This window comes from Sminthopsis crassicaudata, chromosome 2 (genome assembly GCF_048593235.1).
Source record: "Sminthopsis crassicaudata isolate SCR6 chromosome 2, ASM4859323v1, whole genome shotgun sequence".
Taxonomy (NCBI): domain Eukaryota; kingdom Metazoa; phylum Chordata; class Mammalia; order Dasyuromorphia; family Dasyuridae; genus Sminthopsis; species Sminthopsis crassicaudata.
In genome coordinates, this window is record NC_133618.1 from 389,741,363 (window position 1) to 389,753,794 (window position 12,432).

General features: G+C 39.4%; 1 protein-coding gene across 29 annotated transcripts in view; it reads left to right on the forward strand.

The window, feature by feature from the left end:
• Positions 1–12,432, forward strand: part of LOC141556822 (protocadherin gamma-C4) — a 179,701-nt gene that overhangs the window by 138,880 nt on the left and 28,389 nt on the right. The window contains exon 1 of one of the 29 annotated variants that reach the window (XM_074291630.1): positions 9,615–12,431. The exons of the other annotated variants lie outside the window; for them this stretch is intronic. Within the exon in view, the coding sequence (XP_074147731.1) occupies positions 10,002–12,431 (2,430 nt within the window). The 5' untranslated portion in view covers positions 9,615–10,001. Of the gene's footprint in view, positions 1–9,614; position 12,432 lie in introns of those variants that run through there. 29 annotated transcript variants of the gene reach the window in all.

A 12,432-nucleotide genomic window follows, 5' to 3' on the forward strand; every position in this document is an offset into this window, starting at 1 on the left:
TATAAATGGTTTTGAGTGACAAACAGCATTTTGTATTTGATCTTATAGACAAAAGGGAGCCACTAGAGTTTATTGAGTAAAAGAGGTACATGATCATGCCTGTATTTTAGGAAAATCATTTTAGTGGCTGAATGGAGGATACATTGGAGCAGGGAAAAACTTGAGTCAGGCAAACCTAACAGGGGGCTTTTTACAATAGTCCAGGTATGAAGTAAACAAATGGTGGAAGTGTCAGGAAGAGAAGGGATAAATAGGAGAGATGTTGCAAAGGTAAAATCAACAGATCTTAACACTAGATTGGATATGGGCTCAACAGGGGGAGGGGATTAGAGAGATTTAAAAAAAAATGGCGAAGAATCCTGAATGACTTTTAGGTTTTAAGTCCAAGGGCCTGGAAGGACTCTATACTCATAGGGAAGGAATGTTAACTTTATGATCTAACACTTATCTTCTTTCTGAATGTACCAGACCAATAATTAGGGTTGGAAATCTCTGAGATAAATCAGAAAGCTTGGAAATATACCTGAAAGTGAAGTTAAGAATCTGTGCAGAATGAATCCATAACAAATTTATGTCACATAACCTCAGCTAGGCCTTCACTGATATAAAACAATTCTTTTATACTTAATAATGGATTCATCATCATACTCACCAAAGTAGCTTTTCCCAATCATTTCAACTCTTAAGTTTCTCATGGCTCCCAGTACCCCTACCTTCTCAGCTGACAAACCTGCCATATATTTCACTGAAAAAGCCAAGATCATTTGCAAAGAGCTTCTTTTTCTGTTGTTTCTTATCTCACATCAATCAGATGTGTACTGCTACAGATTCCTGTCTTAGATGATGAAGTGGTTCTTCTCCTTGCCAAAATCAATCCTTCTACATGCACAAGTGATCCTCTTCCATCCCATCTTCTCCAGAAGATTTTCTACTCTATAATTTCTATTCTTTCACTTATTTTCAGTCTCTCTGTCCACTGACTTCTTCCCTATTGTCTATAAATATGTCCATGTCTCCCCCATCCTCAACAAAATCCAAAACTCTCATTTGATTTATTTATTCCTACTATCTTCCCATAGCTCTCCTGACTTTTGTGGCTAAATTCCTTGAGAATGCCATCTATACTTGATGCCTTCACTTCTTTTCCTCTCATTTATTTTTTAACTCTATAGTCTGGTTTTTTACTTCACCATTCAACTGCTCTCTTTAAAGTAACCAAGACCTCTTAATTGTCAAATATAATAGACTTTCCCCAAACTTCATACTTCTTAACCTTTCTGTAACCTCAACATTGTCCAACCACCTCTTCTTTCTAGATTTTTGGGACACCACTCTATCCTGGATCTTCTCTTCTCTTTCTGATTATTCCTTTTTAACTTCCTTTACACAGTCTAGGACATATTGGTATGTGGTGTTCCACAGGCATTTGTCTAGGACTTTCTTCTTTTTTACTTTTATGCTATTTCTATAGGTTGCATCATTATCATGGATTGTGTTATCATTATTACACTAATGCTTCTCAAATCTGCTTAACCATCCTTAACCTCTCTTTTAATCTTCAGATTTATTTTTTCAAATACCTATTGATCATCTGGGACTGGGATGGCTCACAGACTTCTTAAACTCCAAAACTGAACTCACTATTTGTCCCTCTAAATATTCCCTTCTTTGAAACTTCCCTATGATTGTACAGAGCACCACCATTTTCACAGTAACCAAGGATCACAACCTAAAGGTGATCTTCTCAGTCTCTCACATTCCATATTCAACCCAGTGCCAAGTCCTGTCAATATTACCTTCTCAACAACTGGCATTGTAACACCCTACTTTTAAAGCATTTTATGATCTGACCCCTCCCTGCTCTTTCAGTTTCTTGATAATTTACTTCTTTCATTTTTCTGTAATCTAGTGACTCTGGCTTCCTTGCTATCCCTTGAATACTGCACTTCATCTCCAACTCAGAATTTTCACTAGTTATCCCTCATGTCTGGAATTCTCTCCCCCTGCATTTCTACCTCCTGACTTCTCTGACTTCAAGTCAGCCAGCTAAAATCCTACTTTCTACAAGAAGTCTTTCCCTGATCCATCTTAATGTCAATGTCTTCTCTCTAGATTTCTCTAAATTCTCCCATAAATTTCTTATTTGTACATAGTTTGCATGCGCCCCCTCCCCATTAGACTGTAAAGTCCTTTAATACAGGAACTATCTTTTGCCTTTTTTTTAGGGGGGGGGGGTATTCCTAGTATTTAGCATCGTACTTGTCATATAGTAGGCACTTAATTAATGTTTGTTAACTGACAGACAACAAATAAGTTAGAAATGATAGGTAAATAGATATTGCATTTCAAGATGAATATTTGAGATTTTTGTCTTCCTTATTACACTGAATGTGCCCATAGTACAAGTAGCTTCTGAGGGAGAAGTGAATATTATCTAGGCTAACTCAGTGTGGCACAAGATAAAAATAAAGTTCCTATTTGTGTTATGTATAAATATACCTTTTTAGAAAGACAGATAAGATAGAATTTGTTTTTTGTAATAGCTTTTTAATTTTCCAAATACATGTAAGATAGTTTTAAAAAATTATTATAGCTTTTTATTTACAAAACATATGCATAGGTAGTTTTTTTTAACACTGACCTTGCAAAACCTTCTATTCCCAACTTTTCCCCTCTTCCCCCCCCCCCCCCAGATGGCAGGTAGTCCAATACATGTTAAATATGTTAAAGTATATGTTAAATACAATATATGTATACATATTTATACAGTTATCAAAGATAGTTTTCAACATTCACCTTTGCAAAACTGTGTTCCAAATTTTTCTCCCTCTCTCACCCCCTCCTCTAGATAGCAAGCAATGTAATATAGGCTAAACATGTGCAATTCTTCTAAATATATTGCCATATTCATCATGATGAGCAAGAAAAATCAAATCAAAAGGAAATAAAAACATGAGAAAGAAAAGCAAGCAAACAATACCCCCCCAAAAAAGGTGAAAATACTATACTTTTGAATATAATTTCTTTTATTATTGCATATTCTTTCTTAAACTGGAAATTCATTATTATATTTTGAATCTTCCCTAACATTCTGCTGGGCACATGACAATGTTCTGCTTTGTTTTGTTTTATTTTTCTATTCTGTCTATTTTCTATTAAATTAAAAATAATAATAATAATAAAATAAAAATTTAAAAAAAAAATACCATGCTTTGCAGTCTCCATAGTTTTCTTTCTGGCTGCAGATCCTTTCCATCACAAGTTTGTTGCAATTGCCTTGAATCACCTCTTTTTTTTTTTCTTTCCCTGAGGCAGTTGGGGTTAAGTGACTTGCCCAGGGCCACACAGCTAAGAAGTGTTAAATATCTGAGGTCACATTTGAACTGGGGTCCTCCTGACTTCAGCGCTGGTACTCTATAGACTATACAAACTGGCTGCCCTGAATCACTTCCTTTTTGAAAAGAGCTAAGTCCATCACTGTTGATTAGCACATAATCTTGTTGTTGTTTACAATGTTCTTGGTTCTACTCACTTTGCTTAGCATAAGTTCATGCAAATCTTTCCAGACTTTCCTGAAGTCAGCCTGTTTCTCATTATAAAATAGAACTTGTACTGAGAAGGGTGACCACGATTTTGAATTGATTAATCAAGGGATCAAGTTGTGGAAAGGAAAAGAGTATAAATAGTGCAGAGGTCGTGATCTGGGAGAGAAATGAGAGTTGAGAGACTAGAGGTCATAGTGTAAATGAAAAACAAGGTTAGGTTTTGGAAAGCAGAGAGAGTGAGATGAAATGCCAATAGATTGTGACCAAATAAGGTTTTCAAAGCTCATCAATATCAAAATAATGAACTAGTGGATGATGTCAAAATTTTTTTTTTTTTAATTTTTTATTTTATTTTATAATTATAACATTTTTTGACAGTACATATGCATGGGTAATTTTTTACAACATTATCCCTTGCACTTACTTCTATTCAGATTTTTTCCCTTCCTCCCTCAACCCCCTCCCCCTGATGGCAAGGAGTCTTATATATGTTAAATATATTACAGTATAATTTAGATACAATATATGTGTGTAGAACCGAATTTTTTGTTGCACAGGAAGAATTGGATTCAGAAGGTAAAAATAACAGTTTACATTCATTTCCCAGCCTTTTCTGGATGTAGCTGGTTCTGTCCATCATTAATCAATTGGAATTGGATTAGCTCTTCTCTATGTTGAAGAAATCCACTTCCATCAGCATACATCCTCGTACAGTATCATTGTTGAAGTGTATAATGATCTTCTGGTTCTGCTCGTTTCACTCAGCATCAGTTGATGTAAGTCTCTCCAAGCCTCTCTGTATTTCTCCTGTTGGTCATTTCTTATAGAACAGTAATATTCCATAACATTCATATACCATAGTTTACCCAACCATTCTCCAATTGATGGACAGATGATGTCAAAATTAATGGTATTTGTGTGCAATTGAGGTGGGGTGGAAGAGTAGGTCATAAGAAATAAGTTATGACAACATCTTCCTTAATGAACTCTTGAGTCCGAAGTATTAAGACAAATCTGCTTCTCTGCAACCTCCACTCAATGTTCGGTTTTGCCCTCTGAGGTCCTGGATAATAAAACTAATCCCTTTCCTTATGGGCTTTTTTTTTCAGTGGGCTTTCCCCACTCCCTCAATTGAGAACCTTGCTTCACATTTTACTGGGGGAAAAAAAAAAACAAAAAACAGGCCATTTGCAAAAAGTTCTCTTTCTACTTTGTTTATTTCATAAGCTCAGATGTCTTCTATTTGCCACCATCATTCCTTCTTTATTCCTGTTCCTCATGATGAAGTAACCCTTTGCCTGGCCAAGGCAAAACTCTCTACATGAATAAATATCTTATCTTCTCCAGCAGATTGGCCCTTGAATCATCTCCATTGTCTCAATTATTGTCAGTCTCTCCCTATTTAGTAGCTGCTTCCCTATTACCACAAACATACCCATTTCTCTCCCACATTCAAGAAACCCTCACTTGATTTATTCACTCTATCAGGTATTATACTATAGTTGTCCTGTCCTTTGTGATTAAGCTCCTTTGGAAGACTGTCTATCAATAATACTTCCACTTTCTTTTTTTTTCTCTCATTATATTCTTAGCTCTATAGTCTGCTTTCCAACCTCATCATTCAATTGTAAATTGCTTTCCAAAATTTCCAATAATCTTTTATTTACTGAATCTAGTGGCCTTTCCGCAATCCTCATCATTCTACACATTCAAATCTTAGATATTGTGGATCACTCTCTTCTCCTCTACCTGATTGGCTTACCTGGGTAAGGGAAAATGAAAATTTTAATTATGAACTAAGAGGGTTATGAAACTGATATCATGTTAATGATAACATGGTGGTTTTCTTTATAGTATTAGGAAAGTAATAAAAAGGGCTAAGTTTGGGATGATTTGGGGAGGGGGGAGAAATGATGAATTCTGTTTTAGTAAATCAACAAGTCTATCAGTTTGAAATGTCCAATAGTTCCATAGGTGACCTCATGTGACCTTCCCTTCTCTTTTATTGCATAATACATTTTTGTGATGATATATTTTTATGCCACTCCTTGTACACATATCATCTTTGGAAATATGCAGCAGTCTCCTTCATTTCCCTTTGGAATATCTGCAACTTTTATTCTTCAGGAATTTTAGTGTTCCAAGATCCACAACAATACCCAGAACTAGAAGAATATTTTCTTATCTGGGAAATCAGTCAATCCATCAAAAACATTTACTACATTCTAGGCCCTGTACTAAGTTCTAAGGATATGAAGAAAAACCAAAAAATCTCTAAGACTTTCCTGACTAAGGGAGGAGACAACATGCACTCAACTATGCACAAATAAGATATATAAAGGAAAAATTGGGAACAGTCTCAGACAGAAGGCACTAATTTTTTTTTTTTTTTCCTGAGGCTGGGTTTTAAGTGACTTGCCCAGGGTCACACAACTAGGAAGTATTACTGTCTGAGACCAGATTTGAACTCTGGTCCTTCCGAATTCAGGGCTGGTGCTCTATCCGCTGCACCACCTAACTGCCCCTAAGAAGAGACTAAATTTAAGAACAAGATCAACAAGCTTTGTTGATGTTGGGAAATGGAACAATAGATTGGTCCAGAAATATAATTTGGACCAGCTAGGGTTTATTGAGTTTGCTCATAGGTGATCCACACTTGAAGAGGCAAAGACTCCCCAAATGAACAATAATCAAAGTTTATATAGGGTTCAAAGCATGGGGGACAGTACAGAGAATGAGTCATGGTCAAGATCCTTTTGATAGGGCTTGAGGCTGATCTGGTGCAATGATCTTTTTTTCCAGTTTTAGAATTAAAAGTTTCTGCATAACAGGATCTGGAGGACTAGGCTGTTTATTTTTGTAGTTGACTACCAGTAATTTTCAATCATGTCTAATTCTTCATGAACCCTAGTTAGGACTTTCTTGGTAAACATATTGGAATATCCAAAATGGTTTGCCATTTCCTTATCTGGCTTATTTTATAGATGATGAAACTGAGACAAACAGTAGTAAGAGCTTTCCCAGGATCATACATTTAGTACATGTCTGAGGCTGGATTTAAACTGACTATAAGCCTGGCTACAAACTTTAAAAATCAATCAGAGGATTTTATATTTGTTTCTGAGGATAAATGGGAAATATTGGAGTTTATTGAATTGGGGAAGAGGATGTTATTGTCAGACCTGGGTTTTAGAAAGCTCAGTTTGAACAGAAGTGAGTGCGAGGGATAATGTTGTAAAAAATTATCCATGTATATGTTCTGTCAATAAAAAGTTATTTTAAAAAATCAGACAACAGGAAAAAAAAAGAAAGTTCAGTTTGAAAGTATGGATAATGTATTAAAGTGAAAAGAAACTTGAAGCAGGAAAACCAATTGATAAACCATTGGAAAAGTCTAGGCCTGAGATGATAAAGGCATGCACTTGAATGGTTGCAGCATCAAAGGGAAGCTTGATACAATTTTCAAAAACTAATTCAGCATTCTCTTTAATACTAGGGTCAATTTATTGTCCATTTCTATTGCTATTATGTACTAATGAACTAATCCATTAAGTTCTACTAACCATCCAGCTGCATACTTGAACAATAGGTAGTTTTTGTCCATGTAGCTTTTCCTATGTGAATTGTTGGCTATTTTGAGGTTGTCATTGCTGAGGCCCTGTAATTTTCAGCTTCTTGATGCAAAAAACACAATTTCACCTGAAAATAAGAGCAAAAGTAGGTACTCATTATTTATAAAGAAGGCTTATTTATTTGGACTTTGTTTAAGCTATCTTCCATGACAGGTGAAACTTTGGAAAGCACATATTTCTTTGTTGCCTTTTAAAAAATTTATTTAAAAAAAGTATCTACTGTATTTTTTTAATCCACAAGGATGCCTTTGTTTTTATATCATATTACTTTCTAAATACATACTTCCTCTATCCAAAAAGGTTCTCTTTTTAAACAAAGTTGTTGTGGGGTTTTTTTTTGTAAGTTCAACACATTTGTGTTGTCTGTTGGCAAATGCAATATTTATATCTATAGTTCTGCACCTCTCCAATGAAAGAAGAGAAATTCATTTTATAATTTTTATGTGATTCAAATTTGATCATTATAATTATATAAGATTTTGGTTATATTGTGCTTTCCTTTTATATTGCTATAGTATAATGCATATTATTTTCTTGGTTCTGCTTACTTTTGTCTTCATCAGTTCAGATAAGTCTTCTGATTCTCTTAATTTATCATAATTGTTTTTTTCTTATGGTGCAATAATATTCCATGAAATCCACATACCACAATTTGTTTTTCCATTCCCCAATCTGGCATCTCTTTGCTTTATGCATTATTTGATGTTAGTAATAAGGTATTAAATAGATATGTTTAGTTCATTTATCAAGGAATTTTATATAACCTTAATATAAGCATTGAAAATTTCTCTTTGGAAGACAGACTCAAGGATAGACTTTGTTTTAATGAGTCAAATACTTTTTTAGAAATCAATAAACAATAAATTATGAGAACTTGTATTCTCACACTGTTCATTCAGTTTCATGACAATAAAGATGCTTTCTTCTGTATGTAATAATCATTTTCAAAATCTTGCCTTTTCCTTTCTCATATTTTCATCAAGGATACCACAAAAGCATGTGTAGCTCATTCTCAAAAAGCTAAAAAAAATAAGCATGTGATTCAAGAGCCTTCTCTATCTCTTTTATCATGTGACTATGACCCATGATTTTTCCCATTATTTTCATTATTCCCTTCCATAAAATATCTTGTTAAAAAGTGCTTTAATGCTTTCAAAATAGGATCTTTGCTGCTATGGATTTCTACCATATCTATATAATCTGGCCCAGTCAAACTTTTTTCTTCCTCCATCCCAATTTCTTAATTCCCATGGTCAACTTTTTCACAAACCACAGTGGGGACTGAGGTGTGCCAGTCTACATGAGGTTGATTTCAACTCAACTTAAGGGAAAACATCCCAATATTTTGAGTTGTCCCAATGGGACAATGTTGAAGGAAGGCAATGAAATGCCAGTTTATGGAGGTTTTCAAATGAAAGAAACTGGAAGACTGAGGATCCAATCCCAATGTTTTGACTTCAAGTCTAGTGGCTCCCCTCTTTCCTCCCCATACTCATCTGTTGTATCTGCCCCAGGAAGTTTAATACAGTACCCAATACTGTGATTTACATTAAAAATTTATTTTGTATATTCTTAATTGATGAGTCCTTTTAGGGATAGTACTTCAATCATTTCAACAAATAATTATTGAACATCTATCTACTATGTCTCCAACGCTAGAGAATACAAAAGTAGATGAAACACAGGCCAGTGGCTGTTGAATCTATTATTACTAAAGTCTTTGTTTCTCTCCAAGAAAATCCTTGCACATTGCACTCAATTTGCAAACACCCCGACATTGTCAGCAGGATAGCATTCCAGATCATTTCAACAACGATACCAATTCCTTGGGACACACCAAAATTCAGATTTTCTCTCTGGGAAAAGTAATAATTTATGGGGTTTTAGGGAAAGGCAGATTAGAAAATTGTTCTTGTTCTTTGGCTCCTGGCAAGTAAGAAATATCAAGGCACACACACTTTTAAGGGAAAAATTCAAGCTGTATTTTCTGGCTTTCATAGGAAGGAGGCAAATTAAACATAATTGGTCGCCCCTCTCATCTGATGCCAAAAGAGACTATTAAAGTCTTTACAGAGGGAAACGTTATCTGAATATTCCCCAATACACAGCCTTTCTCCAGACAGTCGAGTTTTGTCCGAGCTTGCTTCTAAGCCAGTCAAAACTGACGGGCAACACAGGTATTCATGCTCACACAATGTAATGAATATTGTTTTCGTGCCCAAAAGCATTATCCCAGGAACGAGAACTTAATACTATTGCGCGAAATTCTCACTACAAACTGTTTTCACTACGCTAAATTTTGCTCTAAGTGGAGAAAATGCAGAGAACAAAATGGTCCAAGCGTTTAATTAAGCGGAGGTTTAGTTTGGATTACTGTGCCCCAGCAGAGTTCAAAGGACTTGGTTCTTCAGGTTCGTTTAGTTTGCTCCGGACGTGAGTAAGCTCCTAATGCCTGGAAACACAGGCGAGAATCGAAAGGAAACTCAGGTTCTTTGCGCGCCGCGGTGTCCTACAACTAGAACCTGCGAAATCACATTCCTCGTGCAGTTATTGGCTGGGACTCTGTGTGCCGCTGTCGGCCAATGAAGAGCCTGGAGATCTGGCCGCTGCGGGTCCCCCCCGCCCCCTCACTGTGCCCCGGGACAAGGCATAGACTGAGGAGCGGGCGAACGAATCAAAGGCGCCCGGAAAGAGGAAAAAAGCAATGTCCGACTTTGCGCGGAGCGCTCCAGCCTCAAACCTCAGAGCGCGGACGGGCTGAAAGAAAGTTTCGCGGGGAGAACTACTAGGACAATCTGGGCTAAAGAAGTTGCTACTAAGTGAGATGGTCCCAGCTGCCGGAAGAAGCCGCCGGTTCAGCACTGGGAGAGTGGTGGGAGTCCTGCTTCTGCTTGGCGCCTGGGACAGCGTTTCCGCGCTCATCAGCTATGAGATCCCGGAAGAAAGGGCGAAGGGTTTCCGAGTGGGCAACGTGGTCGTCGATCTGGGTTTGGATCTTAGCAGTCTGTTGGAGCGCAGGCTGCTTGTGGCGTCCGGAACTGGCCGGAGGTTCTTTGAGGTGAATCGGGAGACTGGAGAGATGTTCGTGAATGAAAGACTGGACCGGGAGGAATTGTGCGGGACACTTCCGTCTTGCACTGTGACTTTGGAGCTGCTAATGGAGAAACCCCTGGAACTGCAAAGGGTGGAGGTGGTGATCCAGGATGTCAACGACAACGATCCCTCTTTCCCTACCAATGGAATGAAACTCGAAATCAGTGAGGCCGTGGTGCCGGGGGCGCGCTTCCCTCTCGAGAGTGCACACGATCCAGATGTGGGAATTAACTCTTTACAAACTTATGAGCTAAGTGAAAATGAACACTTTATCCTGAGCGTGCAGACTCGAGAGGATGGCAGCAAGTATGCAGAGCTGGTGCTAGAAGAAGCCTTAGATCGTGAGCGTGAGCGGGCTCTTGAGCTGGTGCTGACTGCTTTGGACGGAGGAACACCAGCCCGTTCTGCTAGTCTCCCTATATTAATCACTGTGCTCGATGCCAACGACAACACTCCCCAGTTCAACCATTCTCTGTATCGGGCGCGTGTGCGGGAGGATGCGGCCCCGGGCACTCCAGTAGTACAAGTTCACGCAACAGATTTGGACGAGGGACTAAACGGAGAAGTCATTTATTCCTTCGGCAGCCACAATAGAGCCCGAGTGCGAGACCTTTTCTCTCTAGACCTGGTCACTGGACTGCTGACAGTTCGAGGGCGGCTAGACTTCGATGACACGAAGCTGTACGAGATTTACATCCAGGCGAAAGATAAGGGCCCCAATCCCGAAGGAGCCCATTGCAAAGTGTTGGTTGAGGTCATAGATGTGAATGACAATGCCCCAGAGATCGTTGTCACCTCCGTGTACAGTCCGGTTCCCGAGGACGCCCTTCCAGGGACCGTGGTCGCCTTGCTCAGCGTAACTGATCTGGATTCAGGGGATAATGGCCTAGTGAGTTGCGAGATTCCATCTGGACTTCCCTTCAGCCTCACTTCTTCCTTAAAAAATTACTTTACTTTGACAACCAGTGACTCCCTGGACCGTGAAACTGTTCCAGAGTACAACATCAGCATCACAGCCCGAGATGCAGGGTCCCCGCCCCTCTCAACAGTCACTACACTTAGAGTCCAAGTATCTGACATTAATGATAACCCTCCACAAGCTACAAAGTCCTCCTACGATGTCTACGTGGAAGAGAACAATCTTGCAGGGATTGCAATCCTGAACCTGAGCGTCTGGGATCCTGACGCCCCAAACAACGCCCGTCTATCCTTCTCACTGCTGGACCGAGGTCACCAAACTGGGCTAGTGGGCCGATACTTCGCCTTGCACCCGGAGAGCGGCGTGTTGTCCGCCCTGGTGCCCCTAGACTACGAGGATCAGCGTGAGTTTGAGCTAACAGTTCTAGTCAGCGATGGGGGCAACCCACCCCTATCCACCAACATTAGCGTGAACGTGTTTGTCATTGACCGTAATGACAATGCCCCTCAAGTCCTTTACCCGAGATCTGGTCCGAGCTCCACCCAGACTTTGCCTCGAGGCAGTGGTGCCAGCCACTTGCTTACGCGTGTAGTAGGCTGGGACGCAGATGCAGGCCATAATGCATGGCTTTCCTATAGTCTTCTGGGAGCCTCAAACCAAAGCCTCTTCTCGGTAGGTCTCAGAACTGGAGAAATCAGCACCACTCGACCGGTCCAAGACAATGATCCAGCATGGCATAAGCTGGAGATCCTGATAAAAGACAATGGGGAGCCCTCTCTGTCCACCACTGTGACTCTGACAGTATCAGTGACAGAGCTACTCCCTGATGCCAAGGTCGAGTTCCCATCTGGCTTGGCTCCTCAAGAGCAAAATAAAAATCTCACCTTCTATCTGCTTTTGTCTGTTATCTTGGTCTCTGTGGCGTTCGCAGTCACCGTGCTAGGAGTGATAATATTTCGAGTTTACAAATGGAGGAAATCAAAGGACTTGTACAGTTCTTCCGGAACTTCGCTGTACCGAACGCCAGGGCCCTCCCTGCACGTGGATGCGGTCCGAGGAGGCCTGATGTCTCCCCACCTCTACCACCAGGTATACCTCACTACAGACTCTCGTCGCAGCGATTTATTACTAAAGAAGCCCTGTGCTCCAAGTCCGATGGGAAGTCTCCAAAACACGCTCCGAAGCTGCGATCCTGCTTTTTATAGGCAAGTGTTAGGTGCGGAGAGCGCCCCTTCGGTCCAGG